Source organism: Cherax quadricarinatus, chromosome 100 (assembly GCF_038502225.1).
Source record: "Cherax quadricarinatus isolate ZL_2023a chromosome 100, ASM3850222v1, whole genome shotgun sequence".
Taxonomy (NCBI): Eukaryota; Metazoa; Arthropoda; class Malacostraca; order Decapoda; family Parastacidae; genus Cherax; species Cherax quadricarinatus.
The window spans coordinates 7343038-7370176 of record NC_091391.1 but is presented as its reverse complement, the minus strand read 5'-3'; the positions used below and the strand labels follow the sequence as shown (position 1 = coordinate 7370176).

General features: G+C 40.3%; 1 protein-coding gene and 1 long non-coding RNA gene across 3 annotated transcripts in view; one reads left to right on the top strand and one right to left on the bottom strand.

Annotated features, from left to right (window-relative positions):
* The window catches only part of cos (kinesin-like protein costa), a 144715-nt gene that overhangs the window by 74416 nt on the left and 43160 nt on the right, over positions 1 to 27139 (bottom strand). For both annotated transcript variants that reach the window (XM_070079644.1, XM_070079643.1), the window contains exons 5-11: positions 24752 to 24926; positions 23819 to 24042; positions 18453 to 18659; positions 16459 to 16610; positions 7958 to 8169; positions 6806 to 6983; positions 2028 to 2365 (exon numbers count right to left, since the gene is read on the bottom strand). In XM_070079644.1, the coding sequence (XP_069935745.1) occupies positions 2028 to 2365; positions 6806 to 6983; positions 7958 to 8169; positions 16459 to 16610; positions 18453 to 18659; positions 23819 to 24042; positions 24752 to 24926 (1486 nt within the window). The remainder of the gene's footprint in view (positions 1 to 2027; positions 2366 to 6805; positions 6984 to 7957; positions 8170 to 16458; positions 16611 to 18452; positions 18660 to 23818; positions 24043 to 24751; positions 24927 to 27139) is intronic.
* Positions 1 to 27139, top strand: part of LOC138851109 (uncharacterized) — a 77999-nt gene that overhangs the window by 23592 nt on the left and 27268 nt on the right. The gene's annotated exons all lie outside the window — the stretch shown is intronic.

The following is a 27139-nucleotide window of genomic DNA, read 5'->3' as shown; positions in this document are numbered from 1 at the left end:
CAGCCTGGAGTCGATATGGCCAGTCCATCAAATGTCCTAATTTATCATCGTGTCAGTTCTCTGAACCACTGAGCGATACTACTACAAGTTGCTTCTTAGACAAGATAGTCTTAAGTTTCCTGAAATGTTCTGCATATCAAGGGACTTCCTGCAACACACCATCTGAAATTCACCTCTTATTTCAAGACTGAGGGAATGACCATCTGAAACTCGCCTCTTCTTCAAGACTGAGGAACTGATCACCTCATATCTGCAACCCCACTATTTCTGTTGTCTCCTCTGTATTTTGACCGAAAAAGCTTCCTGAACAGGTGAAATGTCTCATTAATATATAGCCTCTCATCACGTAACGACGGAGTTCCATTGCTAAGACCACATCAGTAAACGTTACTAAGTGAGAAGCCTACTATGATGGTATTGTTTTAATGTCACCTTTGCACCATATATAATATTTCTGGTATATTTTTAAATGTTTATACAGTAGTGTATTGCATATTGTAATAAACAGAATATAGAAATCAGCTCTAATATACAGTGCTAGTCATGGCATCATGCCGGGTGAGCGCCCCGGAATAATGCCGTGATAAAAATCAAAGGCCTACCACACAGGGGGTCTTTTTTCGTCAGTACATTACGCCAGGTAGCAGCCGTTAACATGATGTTACGGCCTGCCGCCACATTCCACAGTGACTCCTCAGTGCTCATGTGGCTGCTGTGGTGAGAGGAAGTGTTGTTCTTTTGTCTCTCATCTGCCCCATCTTTTGTCCAGTGTTCCCTTTGGTTCTGGGGCCATACATGTTTGATTATGGGTAAAAGGAAGTCTTTAACACCTGAAACTATAGCTCAAATCATAGGGTTTCACAAAGTCGGGCATCAGATAAAAGAAATAGCGGAGAATGTTGGTGTGTGTAAGGATTCAGTGAGGAACTGGGTGCAGCGTTTCAAGGCTGGTGGCGGTGTCGAATTACCGTCTGCCAAACCTCGGCCTGGCCCCTTGAAGAAGACATCTGTTCATACCTTAACTGTTTTAAAGAAGCAGTTAGAGAATACACCTAAGATAACTGCTAGAGAACTGAAAGAAAAGAACCCACATTTTCTCTCAGATGTGCCTGTAAAAACTGTTAAAAGACATGTGTCAGAACTGTGCTAGTATCCTCACCAAGTCACAGAAGAAATGTAGGCTGGATTATGCAAAGAAATATCTTCACTGGAATCCTCAACAGTGGTCTGAAGTACTTTGGAGTGATGAAGCAACCTTCACCATCACCTGTAACTGTGGGGGACATGTGTACTGGCCCAGAGGTAGTGACCCGCTAGACTCGCACTATACCTGTGGGACCACCAAACACCCAGACTCGCTCGTGGTTTGGGGTGTTTCAGCGCTCAGAGTGTTGGTGAACTCATTGTGCTTCCCAAAAACCAGTATATGAACCAGTATAATTACCTGGAGTTATTGTATGACAATTTACCTGAGGCGTTTGACAGGTGTGGGTCTATAGTTTTTATGCAGGACGGTGCACAGTGTCATACCACCAAATCTGTAGTTCAGTGGCTTAAGGATTGTGAAGTGACATTCTTTAATGACTGGCCAGGCAATTCCCCAGACCTAAACCCTATTGAGAACCTCTGGTCAATGGTGAAACGAAGTTTACCGGGCAAGGATATTAGTTCCATCCTGCGGCTGGAGGCTGCTCTACATGAGGCATGGAATAATATACCACCCCAAACCCTCAAGAATTTGTGTGAGAGTCTTCCTACATGGCTGAGGGATGTGATTAAGCATAAAGGATGCAGCACCAAGTATTAAAATCTCAGTAAGTGTGCAAATATATATATATTACAATCTTTCACGATATGTGTTTGTGTTTTGGTACGTGTATGGGGGAGGGGCGGCATAATGCCATGACTAGCACTGTACATTATTTAGGTATGTATACTGGTCAGAGAGCCCATCGCAAGTACGAGTCGTCAGTAAGTGAGTACATCACTAAGTGAGGAGAGGCTGTACCAACAAACAGCCTCCTTACCTTTGGTATAACTGTTTGATCTGTCTGATGAACTGCTATCATCATCTTCTGAGCACACGGATAACTTTTCTAAAGCTATCACTGACGAGATCGGTTCTTCTTGCCGTAGCGTCGACATGGAAGAAACAGTGATAAGGTTTCTTCCATGTGAATTACTGTTATTTTCCCTAGTTTTCCTTGGTGCAACTTGGAGCCCTTTACATAAATGGAAATTATTTGTTTTCTGTGAATATCTTGAAGAATTTTGAGAGGTATTCCTTGATTCTATTGCATCATCATTCTTTGCTGACGACAACTTGCTTCTCTTACCGCTCTCTCCTTCACAATGTGCATCGTGACTGAAACAAAATCGAAGAATGCCATCGTAAATTTCAGTTATATAATAGGAAAGCAAAATACTGTACACAAATATATGAACTTAACCTCTTCTCCTGTATACAGGAGGAACTTTTGTATTTCTTTTTGGGCCACCCTGCCTTGGTGGGATATGGCTGGTTTGTTGAAAGAAGAAGAAGAGGAATATATGAACTGTGATGTCAGTACCCCTCTGGTATGACAGCAACTGAATGAATGATGGTGAATGTATTTTCTCTTTTTTTGGTCATCCACCTCAGTGGAAGATGACCAGACTAATAAAAAAAATTATGCTGTACTCGGCATCAACCATGCTTGTGTGAGCATGTTAGACAGGAGTGAGTGGAGGCAAGTGCTTTTTATGATTTGACATGCTGCTGGAGTGTGAGCATGGTAACATTCATGAAAGGATTCCAAGGAAACCGGTTAGCTGGACTTGTGTCCTGGAGATACCTGCACTCTAAAAGGGTGGGAATGTTGCAATTCAGAGGACCATCTGAGCTGTAATGTCAGCAAATTTCTGGGAAGACAGTGATTGAATTAATGACAGTGAAAAAGTGTCTTCTTTGGGTCAATTATCTCACTGGGAGACAGCCAGTATATACAAAAAATTTATTTATTATTATTTTATTATCACACTGGCCGATTCCCACCAAGGCAGGGTGGCCCGAAAAAGAAAAACTTTCACCATCATTCACTCCATCACTGTCTTGCCAGAAGGGTGCTTTACACTACAGTTTTTAAACTGCAACATTAACACCCCTCCTTCAGAGTGCAGGCACTGTACTTCCCATCTCCAGGACTCAAGTCCGGCCTGCCGGTTTCCCTGAATCCCTTCATAAATGTTACTTTGCTCACACTCCAACAGCACGTCAAGTATTAAAAACCATTTGTCTCCATTCACTCCTATCAAACACGCTCACACATGCCTGCTGGAAGTCCAAGCCCCTCGCACACAAAACCTCCTTTACCCCCTCCCTCCAACCCTTCCTAGGCCGACCCCTACCCCGCCTTCCTTCCACTACAGACTGATACACTCTTGAAGTCATTCTGTTTCGCTCCATTCTCTCTACATGTCCGAACCACCTCAACAACCCTTCCTCAGCCCTCTGGACAACAGTTTTGGTAATCCCACACCTCCTCCTAACTTCCAAACTACGAATTCTCTGCATTATATTCACACCACACATTGCCCTCAGACACGACATCTCCACTGCCTCCAGCCTTCTCCTCGCTGCAACATTCATCACCCACGCTTCACACCCATATAAGAGCGTTGGTAAAACTATACTCTCATACATTCCCCTCTTTGCCTCCAAGGACAAAGTTCTTTGTCTCCACAGACTCCTAAGTGCACCACTCACTCTTTTTCCCTCATCAATTCTATGATTCACCTCATCTTTCATAGACCCATCCGCTGACACGTCCACTCCCAAATATCTGAATACGTTCACCTCCTCCATACTCTCTCCCTCCAATCTGATATTCAATCTTTCATCACCTAATCTTTTTGTTATCCTCATAACCTTACTCTTTCCTGTATTCACCTTTAATTTTCTTCTTTTGCACACCCTACCAAATTCATCCACCAATCTCTGCAACTTCTCTTCAGAATCTCCCAAGAGCACAGTGTCATCAGCAAAGAGCAGCTGTGACAACTCCCACTTTGTGTGTGATTCTTTATCTTTTAACTCCACGCCTCTTGCCAAGACCCTCGCATTTACTTCTCTTACAACCCCATCTATAAATATATTAAACAACCACGGTGACATCACACATCCTTGTCTAAGGCCTACTTTTACTGGGAAAAAATTTCCCTCTTTCCTACATACTCTAACTTGAGCCTCACTATCCTCGTAAAAACTCTTCACTGCTTTCAGTAACCTACCTCCTACACCATACACTTGCAACATCTGCCACATTGCCCCCCTATCCACCCTGTCATACGCCTTTTCCAAATCCATAAATGCCACAAAGACCTCTTTAGCCTTATCTAAATACTGTTCACTTATATGTTTCACTGTAAACACCTGGTCCACACACCCCCTACCTTTCCTAAAGCCTCCTTGTTCATCTGCTATCCTATTCTCCGTCTTACTCTTAATTCTTTCAATTATAACTCTACCATACACTTTACCAGGTACACTCAACAGACTTATCCCCCTATAATTTTTGCACTCTCTTTTATCCCCTTTGCCTTTATACAAAGGAACTATGCATGCTCTCTGCCAATCCCTAGGTACCTTACCCTCTTCCATACATTTATTAAATAATTGCACCAACCACTCCAAAACTATATCCCCACCTGCTTTTAACATTTCTATCTTTATCCCATCAATTCCGGCTGCCTTGCCCCCTTTCATTTTACCTACTGCCTCACGAACTTCCCCCACACTCACAACTGGCTCTTCCTCACTCCTACAAGATGTTATTCCTCCTTGCCCTATACACGAAATCACAGCTTCCCTATCTTCATCAACATTTAACAATTCCTCAAAATATTCCCTCCATCTTCCCAATACCTCTAACTCTCCATTTAATAACTCTCCTCTCCTATTTTTAACTGACAAATCCATTTGTTCTCTAGGCTTTCTTAACTTGTTAATCTCACTCCAAAACTTTTTCTTATTTTCAACAAAATTTGTTGATAACATCTCACCCACTCTCTCATTTGCTCTCTTTTTACATTGCTTCACCACTCTCTTAACTTCTCTCTTTTTCTCCATATACTCTTCCCTCCTTGCATCACTTCTACTTTGTAAAAACTTCTCATATGCTAACTTTTTCTCCCTTACTACTCTCTTTACATCATCATTCCACCAATCGCTCCTCTTCCCTCCTGCACCCACTTTCCTGTAACCACAAACTTCTGCTGAACACTCTAACACTACATTTTTAAACCTACCCCATACCTCTTCGACCCCATTGCCTATGCTCTCATTAGCCCATCTATCCTCCAATAGCTGTTTATATCTTACCCTAACTGCCTCCTCTTTTAGTTTATAAACCTTCACCTCTCTCTTCCCTGATGCTTCTATTCTCCTTGTATCCCATCTACCTTTTACTCTCAGTGTAGCTACAACTAGAAAGTGATCTGATATATCTGTGGCCCCTCTATAAACATGTACATCCTGAAGTCTACTCAACAGTCTTTTATCTACCAATACATAATCCAACAAACTACTGTCATTTCGCCCTACATCATATCGTGTATACTTATTTATCCTCTTTTTCTTAAAATATGTATTACCTATAACTAAACCCCTTTCTATACAAAGTTCAATCAAAGGGCTCCCATTATCATTTACACCTGGCACCCCAAACTTACCTACCACACCCTCTCTAAAAGTTTCTCCTACTTTAGCATTCAAGTCCCCTACCACAATTACTCTCTCACTTGGTTCAAAGGCTCCTATACATTCACTTAACATCTCCCAAAATCTCTCTCTCTCCTCTGCATTCCTCTCTTCTCCAGGTGCATACACGCTTATTATGACCCACTTCTCGCATCCAACCTTTACTTTAATCCACATAATTCTTGAATTTACACATTCATATTCTCTTTTCTCCTTCCATAACTGATCATTTAACATTACTGCTACCCCTTCCTTTGCTCTAACTCTCTCAGATACTCCAGATTTAATCCCATTTATTTCCCCCCACTGAAACTCTCCTACCCCCTTCAGCTTTGTTTCGCTTAGGGCCAGGACATCCAACTTCTTTTCATTCATAACATCAGCAATCATCTGTTTCTTGTCATCCGCACTACATCCACGCACATTTAAGCAACCCAGTTTTATAAAGTTTTTCTTCTTCTCTTTTTTAGTAATTGTATACAGGAGAAGGGGTTACTAGCCCATTGCTCCCGGCATTTTAGTCGCCTCATACGACACGCATGGCTTACGGAGGAAAGATTCTTTTCCACTTCCCCATGGACAATAGAAGAAATAAAAAAGAACAAGAGCTATTTAGAAAAAGGAGGAAAACCTAGATGTATGTATATATATATATGCATGTGCGTGTCTGTGAAGTGTGACCAAAGTGTAAGTAGGAGTAGCAAGATATCCCTGTTATCTTAGCGTGTTTATGAGACAGAAAAAGAAAACCAGCAATCCTACCATCATGCAAAACAGTTACAGGTTTTTGTTTCACAGTCATCTGGCAGGACGGTAGTACTTCCCTGGGTGGTTGCTGTCTACCAACCTACTACCTACAAAAAATATTACAATTATTTATGCTCATTTACACTATCAGTTTTTCTTCTTTAAAAACTGTAGTGTAAAGCACCCTTCTGGCAAGACAGTGATGGAGTGAATGATGGTGAAAGTTTTTCTTTTTTGGGCCACCCTGCCTTGGTGGGAATCAGCCAGTGTGTTAATAAAAAAAATAATAAAAATAATTACACTATCACAAAAGGCTCTTACCTTTCTTGTATTCGTTCCACTAGATGTTCAGTAAGTGTCTGAAACTTCCCCTTTAGATTATTTAAGTGTTCATAAAAGTGTTCTCCAAGTGACAACGCAGAAGAGTCGTCACTGTCAGTGTGTGACATACCGGACAATGATGATGACGTGGCGTTTACCTCAGGCTCACTCAGCTCCTCTGGAAAACAATGTTAATGGCAATAGTATTAAAAAACATTTATAAAGAACAATTTGATTAAAAGATAATCATCTCCATGGAGAAGAATCCTTCCTCTGTTAAGCCGTGTGTCAAAAGAGGCAACTAAAATGTCATGAGCAAGGGGCTAGTAACTCCTTCTCCTGTATATATTACTAAATGTAGAAAGAAAAACTTACGTTTTTCTTTATAGGTTACCCTGCCTAAGTGGGAGATGGCCTGTGCATTAAAATAATAATAATAAATAATAATAATAATAATAATAATAATAATAATAATAATAATAATAATAATAATAATAATAATAATACTGAGAATAATGGAACTCAGTTCTAATATACATTATTTAGGTATGCAAACTGGTCAGAGAACCCGTCCTAAGTCAGAGTCGTCGGTAAACAAGTACATCGCTCAGTGAGGAGAGGCTGTATTATACACAGTTTGAGAGATCCCCAATGTGTTTGTGAGTTGAAGACTTCCTATATACCCTTTTGCCTGATGGTGTACATAAACCATTTACAAGTTCTTTATATTCAAAATTCCTCCAATATATGCAGTATACCTCACCTTTGATATACCTCTGATGAGTCCCGAGAGTTTTTCTACTCCCAGAGCCTGGCATGCTGGAAAAACTAATGTGAATCATGCTAGCTTGGTTGAAATAACCCAGAAATCATGCTAGCTTGGTTGAAACAACCCAGAAATCATGCTAGTTTGGTTGAAATAACCCAGAAATCATGCTAGTTTGGTTGAAATAACCCAGAAATCATGCTGGTTTGGTTTAAATAACCCAGAAATCATGCTAGTTTGGTTGAAATAACCCAGAAATCATGCTAGTTTGGTTGAAATAACCCAAAAATCATGCTGGTTTGATTGAAATAACCCAGAAATCATGCCAGCTTGGTTGAACTAATTTACAAATCATGTTATACATACTGTACAATTATTTAACTTACCTATGACCTCTAAAACTCTGTTGGTTGTAGTATTGAGGCGTAAGTGTCCGAGATCTGCACCGATGCACTCTTCAGCTTCTGCTTTCATACACAGCCAAGACTCAATGCGAGTCTTCTCGGAGGGAGATACCTGCGTGCTTCGAAGAATTTCAGACAGCAGGTCTTCGGCGCTCGAAACGAGCAGTTGCCACTGAGATGCGGCAAACTGAAATCTGTAATACATTTTTTTTTTTTTTTTTTTTTTTTTTTTTTAAAAAAGTCGGCCGGGTCCCACCGAGGCAGGGTGACCCAAAAAAGAAAGAAAATCCCCAAAAAGAAAATACTTTCATCATCATTCAACACTTTCACCACACTCGCACATTATCACTGTTTTTGCAGAGGTGCTCAGAATACAACAGTCTAGAAGCATAAACATATAAAGATACACAACATATCCCTCCAAACTGCCAATATCCCAAACCCCTCCTTTAAAGTGCAGGCATTGTACTTCCCATTTCCAGGACTCAAGTCCGACTATATGAAAATAACCGGTTTCCCTGAATCCCTTCACTAAATATTACCCTGCTCACACTCCAACAGATCGTCAGGTCCCAAGTACCATTCGTCTCCATTCACTCCTATCTAACACGCTCACGCACGCTTGCTGGAAGTCCAAGCCCCTTACCCACAAAACCTCCTTTACCCCCTCTCTCCAACCCTTTCGAGGACGACCCCTACCCCGCCTTCCTTCCCCTATAGATTTATATGCTTTCCATGTCATTCTACTGTGATCCATTCTCTCTAAATGACCAAACCACCTCAACAACCCCTCTTCTGCCCTCTGACTAATACTTTTATTAACTCCACACCTTCTCCTAATTTCCACACTCCGAATTTTCTGCATAATATTTACACCACACATTGCCCTTAAACAGGACATCTCCGCTGCCTCCAACCGTCTCCTCGCTGCTGCATTTACCACCCAAGCTTCACACCCATATAAGAGTGTTGGTACTACTATACTTTCATACATTCCCTTCTTTGCCTCCATAGATAACGTTTTTTGACTCCACATATACCTCAACGCACCACTCACCTTTTTTCCCTCATCAATTCTATGATTAACCTCATCCTTCATAAATCCATCCGCCGACACATCAACTCCCAAGTATCTGAAAACATTCACTTCTTCCATACTCCTCCTCCCCAATTTGATATCCAATTTTTCTTTATCTAAATCATTTGACACCCTCATCACCTTACTCTTTTCTATGTTCACTTTCAACTTTCTACCTTTACACACATTCCCAAACTCATCCACTAACCTTTGCAATTTTTCTTTAGAATCTCCCATAAGCACAGTATCATCAGCAAAAAGTAACTGTGTCAATTCCCATTTTGAATTTGATTCCCCATAATTTAATCCCACCCCTCTCCCAAACACCCTAGCATTTACTTCCTTTACAACCCCATCTATAAATATATTAAACAACCATGGTGACATTACACATCCCTGTCTAAGACCTACTTTTACCGGGAAGTAGTCTCCCTCTCTTCTACACACCCTAACCTGAGCCTCACTATCCTCATAAAAACTCTTTACAGCATTTAATAACTTACCACCTATTCCATATACTTGCAACATCTGCCACATTGCTCCTCTATCCACTCTATCATATGCCTTTTCTAAATCCATAAATGCAATAAAAACTTCCCTATCTTTATCTAAATACTGTTCACATATATGCTTCAATGTAAACACCTGATCTACACATCCCCTACCCACTCTAAAACCTCCTTGCTCATCCGCAATCCTACATTCTGTCTTACCTCTAATTCTTTCAATTATAACCCTACCGTACACTTTTCCTGGTATACTCAGTAAGCTTATTCCTCTATAATTTTTACAGTCTCTTTTGTCCCCTTTCCCTTTATATAAAGGGACTATACATGCTCTCTGCCAATCCCTAGGTACCTTCCCCTCTTTCATACATTTATTAAACAAAAGTACCAACCACTCCAACACTATATCCCCCCCTGCTTTTAACATTTCTGTCATGATCCCATCAGTTCCAGCTGCTTTACCCCCTTTCATTTTACGTAATGCCTCACGTACCTCCCCCACACTTACATTCTGCTCTTCTTCACTCCTAAAAGATGGTATACCTCCCTGACCAGTGCATGAAATTACTGCCTCTGTTTCTTCCTTAACATTTAAAAGTTCCTCAAAATATTCTCGCCATCTTCCCAATACCTCCATCTCCCCATCTACTAACTCCCCTACTCTGTTTTTAACTGACAAATCCATATTTTCCCTAGGCTTTCTTAACTTGTTTAACTCACTCCAAAATTTTTTCTTATTTTCATTAAAATTTCTTGACAGTGCCTCTCCCACTCTATCATCTGCTCTCCTTTTGCACTCTCTCACCACTCTCTTTACCTTTCTTTTACTCTCCATATACTCTGCTCTTCTTATAACACTTCTGCTTTGTAAAAACCTCTCATAAGCTACCTTTTTCTCTTTTATCACACCCTTTACTTCATCATTCCACCAATCACTCCTCTTTCCTCCTGCCCCCACCCTCCTATAACCACAAACTTCTGCCCCACATTCTAATACTGCATTTTTAAAACTATTCCAACCCTCTTCAACCCCCCCACTACTCATCTTTGCACTAGCCCACCTTTCTGTCAACATTAATTTTTTTTTTAACAACACATTAGCTACTTCCCACGGAGGCTGGGTGGCCCAAAAACGAGGAAATGCTTCCGCCCTAACTCATTCCATCATCATAATAGTCCAGTTAGCCAGACCTGGGTCCTGGAGATGGGAAATACAATGCCTGCACTTTAAAGGAGGGGTTTGGGATATTGGCTGTTTGGAGTGACATCTAAACTGTCATATCTGAGCACCTCTGCAAAGACAGTGATTATGTATGAATGATGGTGAAAGTGTTGAATGATGATGAAAGTTTTTTTCTTTTTTTGGGTCACCCTGGCTTGGTGGGAAACGGCCAACGTGTGAAAAAAATAATAAAAATATATTTTAATTTTAGCACGATACAGTGGCTGTACAAAAAGAGAATGAATGACATCTGGTGTACATGCTGAAAGCCTCTATAAATGCAGAGCATTTCAGGCAAACTTAAGACTATCTTAAGATTAAGAGGGCAATAACAATAAGTTGTAAATTTAGGAGATTACAATGAATACGAGTTAATTGAAAATCATATTAGTTTATTCTATATGGTATTAACCCTTTCAGGGTCCGTCCCGTAGATCTACGGCTTTACGGTGAGTGTCCAAACCGTAGATCTACGCCATGAGCTCAGCTCACTCTGATAAACTGTGAGTGGTACATTTGGGCCTAGATATGAGAGAATACATCAACAAATTTTGTTGAAAATAAGAAAAAGTTTTGGAGTGAGATTAACAAGTTAAGAAAGCCTAGAGAACAAATGGATTTGTCAGTTAAAAATAGGAGAGGAGAGTTATTAAATGGAGAGTTAGAGGTATTGGGAAGATGGAAGGAATATTTTGAGGAATTGTTAAATGTTGATGAAGATAGGGAAGCTGTGATTTCGTGTATAGGGCAAGGAGGAATAACATCTTGTAGGAGTGAGGAAGAGCCAGTTGTGAGTGTGGGGGAAGTTCGTGAGGCAGTAGGTAAAATGAAAGGGGGTAAGGCAGCCGGGATTGATGGGATAAAGATAGAAATGTTAAAAGCAGGTGGGGATATAGTTTTGGAGTGGTTGGTGCAATTATTTAATAAATGTATGGAAGAGGGTAAGGTACCTAGGGATTGGCAGAGAGCATGCATAGTTCCTTTGTATAAAGGCAAAGGGGATAAAAGAGAGTGCAAAAATTAGAGGGGGATAAGTCTGTTGAGTGTACCTGGTAAAGTGTATGGTAGAGTTATAATTGAAAGAATTAAGAGTAAGACGGAGAATAGGATAGCAGATGAACAAGGAGGCTTTAGGAAAGGTAGGGGGTGTGTGGACCAGGTGTTTACAGTGAAACATATAAGTGAACAGTATTTAGATAAGGCTAAAGAGGTCTTTGTGGCATTTATGGATTTGGAAAAGGCGTATGACAGGGTGGATAGGGGGGCAATGTGGCAGATGTTGCAAGTGTATGGTGTAGGAGGTAGGTTACTGAAAGCAGTGAAGAGTTTTTACGAGGATAGTGAGGCTCAAGTTAGAGTATGTAGGAAAGAGGGAAATTTTTTCCCAGTAAAAGTAGGCCTTAGACAAGGATGTGTGATGTCACCGTGGTTGTTTAATATATTTATAGATGGGGTTGTAAGAGAAGTAAATGCGAGGGTCTTGGCAAGAGGCGTGGAGTTAAAAGATAAAGAATCACACACAAAGTGGGAGTTGTCACAGCTGCTCTTTGCTGATGACACTGTGCTCTTGGGAGATTCTGAAGAGAAGTTGCAGAGATTGGTGGATGAATTTGGTAGGGTGTGCAAAAGAAGAAAATTAAAGGTGAATACAGGAAAGAGTAAGGTTATGAGGATAACAAAAAGATTGGGTGACGAAAGATTGAATATCAGATTGGAGGGAGAGAGTATGGAGGAGGTGAACGTATTCAGATATTTGGGAGTGGACGTGTCAGCGGATGGGTCTATGAAAGATGAGGTGAATCATAGAATTGATGAGGGAAAAAGAGTGAGTGGTGCACTTAGGAGTCTGTGGAGACAAAGAACTTTGTCCTTGGAGGCAAAGAGGGGAATGTATGAGAGTATAGTTTTACCAACGCTCTTATATGGGTGTGAAGCGTGGGTGATGAATGTTGCAGCGAGGAGAAGGCTGGAGGCAGTGGAGATGTCATGTCTGAGGGCAATGTGTGGTGTGAATATAATGCAGAGAATTCGTAGTTTGGAAGTTAGGAGGAGGTGCGGGATTACCAAAACTGTTGTCCAGAGGGCTGAGGAAGGGTTGTTGAGGTGGTTCGGACATGTAGAGAGAATGGAGCGAAACAGAATGACTTCAAGAGTGTATCAGTCTGTAGTGGAAGGAAGGCGGGGTAGGGGTCGGCCTAGGAAGGGTTGGAGGGAGGGGGTAAAGGAGGTTTTGTGTGCGAGGGGCTTGGACTTCCAGCAGGCATGCGTGAGCGTGTTTGATAGGAGTGAATGGAGACAAATGGTTTTTAATACTTGACGTGCTGTTGGAGTGTGAGCAAAGTAACATTTATGAAGGGATTCAGGGAAACCGGCAGGCCGGACTTGAGTCCTGGAGATGGGAAGTACAGTGCCTGCACTCTGAAGGAGGGGTGTTAATGTTGCAGTTTAAAAACTGTAGTGTAAAGCACCCTTCTGGCAAGACAGTGATGGAGTGAATGATGGTGAAAGTTTTTCTTTTTCGGGCCACCCTGCCTTGGTGGGAATCGGCCGGTGTGATAATAAAAAAAAAAAAAAACATCTATGTGGTATGTGTGCACCACATAAAACAGATCCTGCAGCACACTGTGTATAATGAGAGAAAAAAACTGAAATCATGATTTTTCGATTAAAACAGCAACTTTGCAGTGTTTTTTCGTATGTTTTTTATAGTTGTATTTGCGATTTCTTGGTCTCATTTGATACAATGGAAGACATATTACAGAAATAGAGATGATTTTCATTGGTTTTAGCACTGGAAATGGCTTGAAACTGAGCTCAAAGTAGCGGAAATGTTAAATTTTTGCCGATATTCAAGAGTAAACAAACGACCTCACACGTCTAATACACGTCAGCTGGTGGGTCTAATATACATTCACAAATATGGTGATGATATTTATACAATTATTACAGTATTGCATAACAGTAAATCTTCTATTTTTTGGTGTGAATAAAAATTCATTATGTGAATAAAAAATCAAAATGGAATTTATTTGTAAAGCCTCAAAACATAACTAATGAACAGAGGAAATGTTAGTTTAGTGCCAGGAATGCCTACATTGTTTATTCTGGACCCTATTTTGAAATTGGAATATTTTGAACTTTGTGTTAAATTGGCCAAATTAACAATTTCCGATCACTTTATTTTGTAGTTGAAACAGTTGACTTGGCGATTTCTTGTGCTCAATCGATAGAATAGAAGTAATACTAGTGAAATAGCTAAGAATTTGGTTGATTGGAATAATGTAATTGGCCTAAAATGGGAGTCAAAGTCGGCAAAATCGCCGATTCGTAAACATCGCTGACACATCAAAATTCGCGAGAGCATAATTTTGTCAATTTTCCACCAAATTTCGTACTTTTTGTTTTATTACCTTCACAAAAAGATTCTCTACGATTTCATAAGAAAAAATAACAAATTTTTTTTTTTAAAATTCTTGGACACTGGTGCGTGACTCCAGATTTGGGCCTTGGACCCTGAAAGGGTTAATAAGTGTAATGGAGAGAATTACAGGTTTGGAAGGGTTACAGATAGTAAGAGTAAGCTTATGTTGTTTACAAAGTTTTACATATGTTCATGATATTGAGAATATTCATTTATAGCTTTTACATATTTAGATGATGCTGGGATATGTTAGGGAGATAAGGTGCTTTTTAACAGTAGTTTTGAAAATGCTTGTTGAGTTAGTGGTTCTGGAGATTTCTTGCAAAGTTCCAGATTCTGGGCCCTTTAACCCTTAAACGGTCCAAACGTACATATACGTTCACGTGCGTAGCGCCCCAAACGTATATATACGTTTTTTTTGTCATTCATTCAACATTGCCACAATAAGCCTGAGTCACCTAGACATGAGAGAATGGGTGTGTGCACTCACTGTGTTCCATATTAAAATAATTGGGGATGCCTGGGTACCATATGCTCTTTTTTTTTTTCCTCAAAAAATTTGGGGCGCGTTAATGGTTAATGGTTAATGTTAAGGGTTAATGTACATTTAATTTTTGAAGAGATTTAGCCAGACATGGGGAATGTCATAGAGATTTTTGTGCCTACTATTATATCTACAGGTCCTGTTGCAACTATCAAGAAAATGCTTTAGTTTGAGATTTATATTAGAGTGTACTGCTGTGAAAATGTAGGTTGAACAGTAGTAAGAGTGAATGTTCTGTAAAGTGAGCAAGTTTAGGACTTTGAAGAGTGGGGAAGTGTGTTGTCTAGCAGTGAACTGTTTGATCATATGCACTGCAGCTTTTTGTTGAATAATTATTGGCTTTAGATGAGTTGTTGTTGTGGTTCCCCAGGCACAAATAGCATCCCCAGACACAAATAGCATCCCCAGGCACAAATAGCATCCCCAGACACAAATAGCATCCCCAGGCACAAATAGCATCCCCAGACACAAATAGCATCCCCAGGCACAAATAGCATCCCCAGGCACAAATAGCATCCCCAGGCACAAATAGCATCCCCAGGCACAAATAGCATAGGTGAGGTAGGGGTAGATCAGTGAACAGTACAGTATAAGTAGAGCTGTCTGTGGTACATAGTAATGTATCTCTGGGAGGATGCTAACTGTTTTGGATACGTTTTTTGCTATGTGTTGAATATGGGTGTTGAATTTCAAGCGTCTGTCAAGGTGCAGACCAATGAATTTTCCCTCATTATGTTTAACAATAAGGGTATTGTTAAGCATAATGTTTAGTTGGACCTCTCTTGCTCTACTTCCAAACATAATATAGAAGGTTTTGTCAATATTATGTGTAAGCTTAACAGCAGTAATCCAGGTCGATGTTTTTACGAGTTCTTCATTAAGAGAAGTGTTAAGTAAGGCAAGATTAGGGTGGGAGATTACAAAATTGTGTCATCAGCAAAGAGAATAGGTCCAAGTTGTTGCAATACGTTTGGGAGGTCGTAGATATATAAGAGGAAAAGTTGGGGGCCAAGAACGCTTCCCTGTGGTACACCAGTGTCCAGAGGTCTTGCTGCGGAGGTTGCTCTATTAGTAGAGACATATTGCTGTCTATTAGTAAGGTAAGACTTGATATACATAAGTGCATGTCTTGCCAGAGGGATGCCATTACTAGAGTTAATGAATCTCATTAGTGTGGTTGACTAAAACTTAAGCAACAAATGTGAATGTCTATAATTTGGGGATTCATCAGCTGAGTACTCTCTATAATTTAACAAACATACTTAGTAATATTTAGTGAAGGGATTCAGGGAAACCGGTTATTTTCATATAGTCGGACTTGAGTCCTGGAAATGGGAAGTACAATGCCTGCACTTTAAAGGAGGGGTTTGGGATATTGGCAGTTTGGAGGGATATGTTGTGTATCTTTATATGTGTATGCTTCTAGACTGTTGTATTCTGAGCACCTCTGCAAAAAACAGTGATAATGTGCAAGTGTGGTGAAAGTGTTGAATGATGATGAAAGTATTTTCTTTTTGGGGATTTTCTTTCTTTTTTGGGTCAACCTGCCTCGGTGGGAGACGGCCGACTTGTTGAAAAAAAAAAAAAAAAAAAAAAAAAAAAAAACTTAGAAATCTGTTAATCAAGTCTTTAATTAACCTCATTAGTAAGTGTGAATGTCTATAACCTGGGGAATCATCCACTGGGTATTCTCTATAATTTAGAAAGCTTACTTGAACAAGTCCTCAGTATCTAGTGATCCAGCATCATCTAAGGCTGCTACAGAGGTGTCGTTGGTCGCTGTTGACTGCTGGACGGTTCCTAACGACTGTTGTACGCTACTCTGCATGGCAGTCAGTGTAGACTGTCCACTGTCTGACTGATGCTGTAGAGCAAACTCGTTATTTATTACCTTCCATATCATGTTTATCTTTTTATTTGAAAAACAGTGAATTCTCTTATAAAGCTCCTCTATACAGGTGCTCCTCGACTTACGATGAGGTTGAAGTCCAAATATGAATATACGATAAATAAATGGGTAAATAAATAACTACTGTCACTGAATAAGTGAATAAACCACTGAATGTGCATTGCCGTCATACCATCGTAAAAGTTGAACAATCATAAAGCGAGGAGCTCCTGTATATCGAGTTTTTGTGAATGCAGTTGCAAACATGCATCGGAAATTGAATAATATGTACTACAAGGACCTCTCCACATGCTATTTTGAAATGTGCTTTTCATTTGCCTTTACTTAACCCTTTGGGGGCTTCGGCCGTACTAGTACGGCTTACGGCCCAGGGTTTTTGACGTACTAGTACGCCTAAATTCTAGCGCCCTCAAATCTAGTGGGAGAAAGCTGGTAGGCCTACATATGAAAGAATGGGTCTATGTGGTCAGTGTGCACAGTATAAAAAAAATCCTGCAGCACACAGTGCATAATGAGAAATAAAAAACTTTGACCATTTTTTTTGAATAAAACAGCGACTTTGCAGTGTATTTTCGTATGGTATTTATTGTTGTATTCTAGTTTTCTTGGTCTCATTTTATAGAATGGAAGACATATTACAGAAATTGAGATGATTTTGACTGGTTTTACAATGAAAAGTACCTTGAAATTGAGCTCAAAGTAGCAGAAATGTTCGATTTTTACCAAAGTTCAAAAGTAAACAAATCATGCTAAGTGTCCAATACACGTCAACTGGCGAGTCTAATATTCTTTTACTAGTGCGCTGATATTATTTATACCATTTTTTACACTAATGCAGTAGTCTGCATAACAGTAAATCTTCTATTTTTTGTGAGAATAAAAATTCAAAGTGGAAAGCAAAAGAATGTAAGAGGGGTGTTGGGATGTGACTAATGAACAGAAGAAATGTTATTTTAGTGCCAGGAATGTCTTTCTTGTTTATTCTGGACCCTATTTGGAAATTGGCATCTTTTGAAATTTGTGTGAAACTGGCAAAATTGCTAAATTCTGACCACTGTATTGGATAGTTGAAATTGGTAAATGGGTGGTGTCTTGCACTCATTCAATAGAAAAAATGGAGTTCTAGCAAAATATTCATGTTTTTTGTCAGATTGTACAGTGCAATTGCCCGAAAATAGGGCTCAAAGTGGGCAAAATCGCCGATGCGTAAACATCGCCGAGACTGCTAACTTCGTGAGAGCATAATTCCCTAAGTTTTCCATCAAATTTATACTTTTGGTGTCATTATGATCGGGAAAAGATTCTCTATCTTTTCATAAGAAAATTTTTTTTTATTTTTTTTTGAAATTTGGCCGACCCTTGAGAACGAGTCTCGGAGAGGGCCTGTCGACCCTCAAAGGGTTAAAAAACATGCATTGTGTAAAGGAGCTTAATAAGAAAGCTCACTGTACACAGGTGCTCCTTGACTTACAATGGTTCAACCTACAATATTTCAGCTTTACAATGGAGAAGAAACTTGAGATAATTGTCAAGCACGAAAGTAGCAAATCCATAACTTGTTGCATTAATTTCTTTACTTGTCAATACTGGTATTTAGTTACAGTAATTATTAGTTTATTTACTTATTTAATGACAGTAGTTATTCATTTACTTATTTATTAAGCATATCATATTAATATTCAACTTATGATGGGTTCGTCGGAACGCATTCCCATCGTAAATCAAGGAACATGTATATATTCTAGGCTAAATCACATGTTACATGACAAGAATTCAAATGCATTAAAAAATGTTTACTCTTAGATTTGTGTGTGCAGAACAAGGAGTCGTGGTGGTCGTTGACCCTCTTGCACTGTTTTGTATTGCCATGTTGACAGCAGGACAGTTAAGGATGTAGCGTGCTAGGACACCGTACTTGAGTGTATTAAACGTAGCGTCGAAATCTTCGGGTGATGGCGACAAACAACACAACATTAAACTTAAACTGTTGCCTCCAAAGGCATCCTGAAAAACAGCTGTTGTTTAGAAAGGACAAGCATTCGAGAATAACAAAATCTCAAATATTATTATTATTATTTTTCAAGACGTGGGTCATCTCCCACTAAGGAAAGTGACCCGAAAAAGAAGAAACATGTACAGCATAAAATATTCAACGATTGTTTTCCCAGGAGCGTCCTGACCTTATAGATGACCCACTTAACTGTAACATCCTCACTCATCCTTCAGAGTACAGGTACTGTACTTCCCACCTCCAGTACTGTAACATCCTCACTCATCCTTCAGAGTACAGGTACTGTACTTCCCACCTCCAGAACTGTAACATCCTCACTCATCCTTCAGAGTACAGGTACTGTACCTCCCACCTCCAGAACTGTAACATTCTCACTCATCCTTCAGAGTACAGGTACTGTACTTCCCACCTCCAGAATTGTAACATTCTCACTCATCCTTCAGAGTACAGGTACTGTACCTCCCACCTCCAGAACTGTAACATCCTCACTCATCCTTCAGAGTGCAGGTACTGTACCTCCCACCTCCAGAACTGTATCAACCTCACTCATCCTTCAGAGTACAGATACTGTACTTCCCACCTCCAGAACTGTAACATCCTCACTCATCCTTCAGAGTGCAGGTACTGTACTTCCCACCTCCAGAACTGTAACATCCTTACCCATCCTTCAGAGTGCAGGCACTGTACTTCCCACCTCCAGAACTCAACTCTGGCTAACCGGTTTCCCTGAATCCATTATAAAAATCACTTGCCTCCACTCACTCCTGTCTAACATACATAAGCCTGCTGTATGTCAAAGCCCTTAGTACTCAAAACCTCCCTTATCCATTCCCTCCAACCACTCTTGGGATGACCCCCTACTTCTCATCCCCTCCACCCCAGAATTATACACCCTCATTGTCATCTTATTTTCTTCCATCCTCTCTAAATGTCCAAAGCACCTCAACAACCTCACCTCAGCCATCTGGATAATACTTTTGGTAACCCAACACATTCTTCTAATCCCCAAGCTACAAATTCTCTGGATGATGCTCACACCACACATTGCCTTTAAACAGGATATTGCCCCTGCCTCCAGACTCCACCTTACTGTAACATTTAAAATCCATGCTTCACACCCACAACCCAGTATTGGTACCACTGTACTCTAGTACACTCCCATTTTTTGTCTTCATGTATAATGTGCTTTGTCTCCACAGAAGCTTCAATACACCACTTGAGATAAGTGACTCTATAAAAAAATACAGAATCAATACCCTGGCTGTAATGATCTAACAAGAACCCACACTTCAAAGTTAATATTTTTGGTGAATAAGAGAATTCATTTATGTGTATGACAAAGTACCTGTAAATACAGTAGGACCCCTGTATCCGCGAGGGATATGCTCCAAGGACCTGCCGCAGATACTGAAACTGCGGATAACAGTGAACCCCACAGACGTCACTTTTCGTTTGCATACATACCCATTATAAAGTTTAACTGATAAATTGTGCACAATTAGTGGAGAATTATCACTTTTTCAATGATGGGAAGCACTTCACAGCTTCTCTTAGGCTTTGAAGAACTGCCACCATCACTACTTTTACACTTGGGTATAATTATAAAGCAAAATTATGGGTTATTTTCGTGCCACTGTGGATAACTGAAACTGCAGGTACCAGACCTGTAGATATGGGGGTCTTACAGGAGTATGATTTCTTGTAAAAGCAATTGAAAAAGTGCACTCAAAATTGAAAAAGTGCACTCAAAATTGAAAAAGTGCACTCAAAATTGAATAAGGCATATAACCTATCCACACGCTATTCACTATCTTTTTTTTTTTTTTACTTAAAGGGTTTGACAAGGTTAGGTTAAGGCTCCCTAACTTTATATAGTCACACTTACAAATATTTTTTTTTAACACACCGGCCATCTCTCACCAAGGTAAAGTGACCTGAAAAAAGGAAAGAAAAGATCTTCCATTTGCATTTAGTAATTTATGCAGGAGAAGAGGTTACTATCCCCTTGTTCCTAGCATTTTAGTCGCCTCTTATGACACTAGTGGCTTACGGAGGGAGAATTCTTCTCTGCTTCCCCAAGGAGGTGCACTATATTAAAAAACTGACTGATTATCAAGGTTATACTATAGTATTAACTTAATCATTTACAAAAGTTTACCCTAGCAAATTAAAGCATAATATGGATGTGGATAGGTCAGGTTCAGCACTGTAATACACTTTATTAACCAGGATATAAACAAGATTGAATTCTTCATAAGCCGTGTGTGCTGTAAGAAACGACTAAAATGCTGGGAGCAAGAGGCTAGTAACCCCTTCTCCTATATAAATTACTAAATGTAAAAAGAAAAACTTTCGCTCTTCTTTTTATCATTATTACACACAATAATGATAAAAAGAAAAGCTTTCGTTTTTCTTTTTATATCACCCTGCCTTGGTGGGAGATGGTCTGAATATTGAAAAAAAAATAAACAGATACTTCTTGACTTATGATTGTTCAACTTACAATATGGAACTTAGGAAAAATTACCCAGAATGAAGGCAGCAAGTCCGTAACTTGTATTCATTTATTATAATACTTTCCAATACAGTGGACCCTCGCCTAACGAACGCATCGCATAACATTAAATCCGCCTAGTGATACATTTTAACACAAAAATTTTGCCTCAGCTATCGCTAAAAAACTTGCTCAACGCGATTCATTCGAGACGTGTCCACATGCGGCCTGAGTTCGCCTCACTTGTTCCATGGGTGCCAGTGTTTACAAGCCAGCCACCGCGGTCACTTCCAAGCATACAATTGGAACATTTCATATTATCACAGCCTTTTCAGTGATTGCACCTGCAAAATAAGTCACCATGGGCCCCAAGAAAGCTTCTAGTGCCAACCCTACAGCAATAAGGGTGAGAATTACTATGGATATGAAGAAAGAGATCATTGCTAAGTATGAAAGTGGAGTGCGTGTCTCTGAGCTGGCCAGGTTGTACACAAAACCCCAATCAACCATTGCTACTATTGTGGCCAAGAAAACGGCAATCAAGGAAGCTGTTCTTGCCAAAGGTGCAACTTCGTTTTCGAAACAGAGATCGCAAGTGATAGAAGATGTTGAGAGACTGTTATTGGTGTGGATAAACGAAAAACAGATATCAGGAGATAGCATCTCTCAAGCGATCATATGTGAAAAGGCTAGGAAGTTGCATGACGATTTAATTAGAAAACTGCTTGCAACTAGTGATGATGTGAGTGAATTTAAGGCCAGCAAAGGTTGGTTTGAGAGATTTAAGAAGCGTAGTGGCATACATAGTGTGATAAGGCATGGTGAGGCTGCCAGTTCGGACCACAAAGCAAATGGAAAATATGTGCAGGAATTCAAGGAGTACATAGACAGTGAAGGAATGAAACCTGAAAAAGTGTTTATTGTGACGAAACAGGCCTGTTTTGGAAGAAAATGCCAAGCAGGACCTACATTACTGAGGAGGAAAAGGCACTCCCAGGACATAAGCCTATGAAAGACAGGCTTACTCTGTTGATGTGTGCCAATGCTAGTGGTGATTGCAAAGTGAAGCCTTTATTGGTGTATCACTCTGAAACTCCTAGAGCGTTCAGGAAAAACAATGTCCTCAAGGCTAATTTGTGTGCTGTGGAGGGCAAACAGTAAGGCATGGGTCACTAGGGACTTTTTCTATGACTGGTTACACCAAGCATTTGCCCCCACTGTGAAAAATTACCTAATTGAAAAGAAATTAGACCTTAAGTGCCTCCTGGTATTAGACAATGCTCCTGGTTATCCTTCAGAAGTGGCAGAGCGACTTTCTGCGGAAATGAGCTTCATTAAGGTCAAGTTTTTGCCTCCTAATACCACTCCTCTCCTGCAGCCCATGGACCAGCAGGTCATTTCCAACTTCAAGAAACTGTACACAAAAGCTCTGTTTGAAAGGTGCTTTGTAGTGACCACAGAAACTCAATTGACTCTAAGAGAGTTTTGGAGAGATCACTTTAATATCCTCAATTGTGTAAACCTTATAGGTAAGGCTTGGGAGGGAGTGACTAAGAGGACCTTGAACTCTGCTTGGAAGAAACTGTGGCCAGAATGTGTAGACCAAAGGAATTTTGAAGGGTTTGAGGCTAACCTTGGAAATCCTATGCCAGTTGAGGAATCCACTGTGGCATTGGGGAAATCCTTGGGGTTGGAGGTTAGTGGGGAGGATGTGGAAGAGTTTGTGGAGGAGGACATTGAAGAACTAACCACTGATGAGCTGCTAGATCATCTTCAACAGCAAGAGGCCACACCTGAGGAAACTGCTTCGGAGGAGGGGAGAGAGAAATTGAGGAAGTTGCCTACTTCAAAGATTAAGGAAATGTGTGCAATGTGGCTTAAAGTGCAAACCTTTTTTGATGAAAATCACCCTCACACAGCTGTTGCAAGCCGTGCTGGTGACTATTACACTGACAATGTTGTGAAACACTTTAGGAATGTCATAAAGGAACGGGAGGTACAGACCTCTATGGACAGATATGTTGTGCGACAGAAGTCCAGTGACTCTCAAGCTGGTCCTAGTGGCATTAAAAGAAGAAGGGAAGTAACCCCGGAAAAGGACTTGACACCTCAAGTCCTAATGGAAGGGGATTCCCCTTCTAAACACTAAGACCATCAACACTCTCCCCTCCTCCCATCCCATCAATCATCACCAGATCTTCAATAAAGGTAAGTGTCATGTAACTGTGCATGTCTTCTTCAGTTTGTGTGTATTAAAATTAATATTTCATGTGGTAAAATTTTGTTTGTTCATTAGTACTATGGGGTGTCAGGAATGGATTAATTTGATTTCCATTATTTCTTATGGGGAAAATTAATTCGCCTAACGATAATTCCGCCTAACGTTGAGCTCTCAGGAACGGATTAATAGCGTTAAGCGAGGGTCCACTGTACTGGTATTTAGTTACAGTAATTATTTATTTATTTCCTTATTCAGTGACAGTAATTATTCATTTTTTTTAAACACGATATTTTGGATTTACAACATTTTTGATGTACGATGGGCTCGTTGGGAAGGAACCCCATCTTAAGTCGAGAAGTACCTGTACAAGACTTATCATATAAAACAATAGAACTTAACCTTCACACAATTAACACAAATTAGCATTAGTAACATACCTTTAAAATATGAGTAAGCCTTGACTCCTTGTAAGGGATCGGACCCACATAAGATTGATCTGCTAAACAATGAATAACGTTGTTTAGCGCTTTTAAATCGGTATTGAGAAAAAACGACTCTTCGCTGGGTAAGCCAAAACCACCATATCCAAACTGCATAAGTCGTTCGGAGCCACCCAGGTCAACGAAGTTCATGCGAGAGTAAACGTACTTCAACTTTCCATCTGAAACATGGGAAAAACTTTACCACTTATTTTTAAAGTGATGCTAAAATCTTTCCAAAATTCTCAGACCAGTCGGCCACTACTGCACCATCATAAAATATAAATATCATAATAATAACAATAATACAGAGTGTCCACAAACAACACACACTGATTTCAAACAGGTATACCATGTCACTTTATTGTAATAATCTTTCAGAATTAGTAGCTTCAGATGCAGGATTTCATTCAGTTTCATGTGGTATAGGGTAGCATTAAAGGCACTCAGTGTGCGCCCCTCTGGTTTCTCGGCAAACATCGATGTGATAGTCCAGCTCGGTCCAGATGCTCTGCAGCATATCTGGTGTTATCATGCCAACTGCTTCAGGTACCGAAATTTTCAGCTCCTCCAGGGTTGCGGGTAGTGGTGGTATGTAAACTGTGCTCTTCACGTACCCCGAAATAAAGAAGTCACAAACAGATAGGTCCGGTGACCTCGCAGGCCACCTGCTTGGAGAACAGGGACAGCAGGTATAAGATGACTAACACTCAGGTATCTACTTACTGCTATGTTTCACCTGAGAAGCTGGGTATTCTCTACACCTTCAGTTTATTGTATACCCTACGAAGTAATAATTAAATTTAGATTAGTATCAGTATTTGTATTCAACCAACACCAACAACCTTCAGGAAAGTTAAAGCAGTTTTAGTAGAAATAACTTACACTAACCTGGATCACTCCACTGATGTTCCAAAATTAACGAAAAGATGGCATGAGAGGTTGAGGGATCGTGACTCTGTATAGCAGTGGTGTGACGGTGAACAAGGCCAGCTTCCAGACAGTTGATCACTTCGGTTATATTACTGCAGTCTATCACGTTCAAGCCGGGGATCACTACATTACCCTATCAAAAAACAACATTTATATATAAACAGAATTCAGTACAATGACAAAATGGTAATCTTAACTATGCAGAACAAGCCACGTGGGAATGGAAATCTTTAGCTCAAGATCTTCTGTACTCTTGTGCATCCTCACAAGCCATGCAATGTTGCAAAACTAGCAACAGATAGTGGGGGAAAAATTTTGAGGCAAGGCAGAAGCATAAAGCACTTCTGCCTTGTCTCAAGAGAATTTTCCCCTACTATCTGTTGCTGTCTTGCAACATTGCATAACTCCTGATGACGCATGATTGCGTTGTTCTGTTTATATATACAAGCCACATGAGAATGTGCCTTGTTGTACATATAAACAGAAATGAAGTTACTGTCCCAGTTCTAAACTTGGGTCATAGCGTCTGTATTCTCAAAGACAGAGATCAGGAGTGGACAATTTTTTTTTTTTTTTTCAACAAGTCGGCTGTCTCCCACCGAGGCAGGGTGACCCATAAAGAAAGGAAATCCCCAAAATGAAAATACTTTCATCGTCATTCAACACTTTCACCTCACTCACACATAATCACCGTTTTTGCAGAGGTGCTCAGAACACAACAGTTTAGAAGCATATGCGTATAAAGATACACAACATATCCCTCCAAACTGCTAATGCAGTGGACCCTCGACATTCAATACTAATCCGTTCCTGAGAGCTATCGAATGTCGAAAATATCGAAAGTCAAGTTAATTTTCCCAGTAAGAAATAATGGAAATCAAATTAATCCGTGCAAGACACCCATTAGGACTTGAGGTAGCAAGTCCTTTTCCAGGGTTACTTCCCTTCTTCTTTTAATGCCACTAGGACCAGCTTGAGAGTCACTGGACATCTGTCGCCGTTCCTTTAAGATTTGTCTAAAATGGGCCATAACATTGTCATTGTAATAGTCACCAGCACGGCTTGCAATAGCTGTGTTAGGATGATTTTCACCCATAAAGGTTTGCAGTTCAACCCACTTCGCACACATTTCCTTAATTTTTGAAGTAGGCACAATGGAGTCCACAACTGGCATAGGCTTCTCAGGGTTAGCCCCAAACCCATCAAAATCTTTCTTAATTTCCATACTAATTCTCACCCTTTTTACCACAGCGTTGGCGCTAGATGATTTCTTAGGGCCCATGGTGACATTTTGCAGAAACAAGCACCAAAAACAGTGATAATATGGATAATATGGAATGTACCGAATGTATCCTTAGATGCGTGGTCACTGGCTGGCTTGTAAACACTGGCACACACACGGGGCAGTTCAGGCCACACGTGAACACGTCTTGTACGAATCGTATCGAATGTCGGGTTTTCCATCGAATGTCGAGGCGACATTTTTGCATTAAAATGCATCGAATGTCGGGGGTCCACTGTATATATATATACATGTATATATAAAAGAGTAAGGTGATGAGGGTGTCAAATGATTTAGATAAAGAAAAATTGGATATCAAATTGGGGAGGAGGAGTATGGAAGAAGTGAATGTTTTCAGATACTTGGGAGTTGACGTGTCGGCGGATGGCTTTATGAAGGATGAGGTTAATCATAGAATTGATGAGGGAAAAAAGGTGAGTGGTGCATTGAGGTATATGTGGAGTCAAAAAACGTTATCTATGGAGGCAAAGAAGGGAATGTATGAAAGTATAGTAGTACCAACACTTTTATATGGGTGTGAAGCTTGGGTGGTAAATGCAGCAGCGAGGAGACGGTTGGAGGCAGTGGAGATGTCCTGTTTAAGGGCAATGTGTGGTGTAAATATTATGCAGAAAATTCGGAGTGTGGAAATTAGGAGAAGGTGTGGAGTTAATAAAAGTATTAGTCAGAGGGCAGAAGAGGGGTTGTTGAGGTGGTTTGGTCATTTAGAGAGAATGGATCAAAGTAGAATGACATGGAAAGCATATAAATCTATAGGGGAAGGAAGGCGGGGTAGGGGTCGTCCTCGAAAGGGTTGGAGAGAGGGGGTAAAGGAGGTTTTGTGGGCGAGGGGCTTGGACTTCCAGCAAGCGTGCGTGAGCGTGTTAGATAGGAGTGAATGGAGACGAATGGTACTTGGGACCTGACGATCTGTTGGAGTGTGAGCAGGGTAATATTTAGTGAAGGGATTCAGGGAAACCGGTTATTTTCATATAGTCGGACTTGAGTCCTGGAGATGGAAGGAGAAAAGAGAATATGAATGTGTAAATTCAAGAATTATGTGG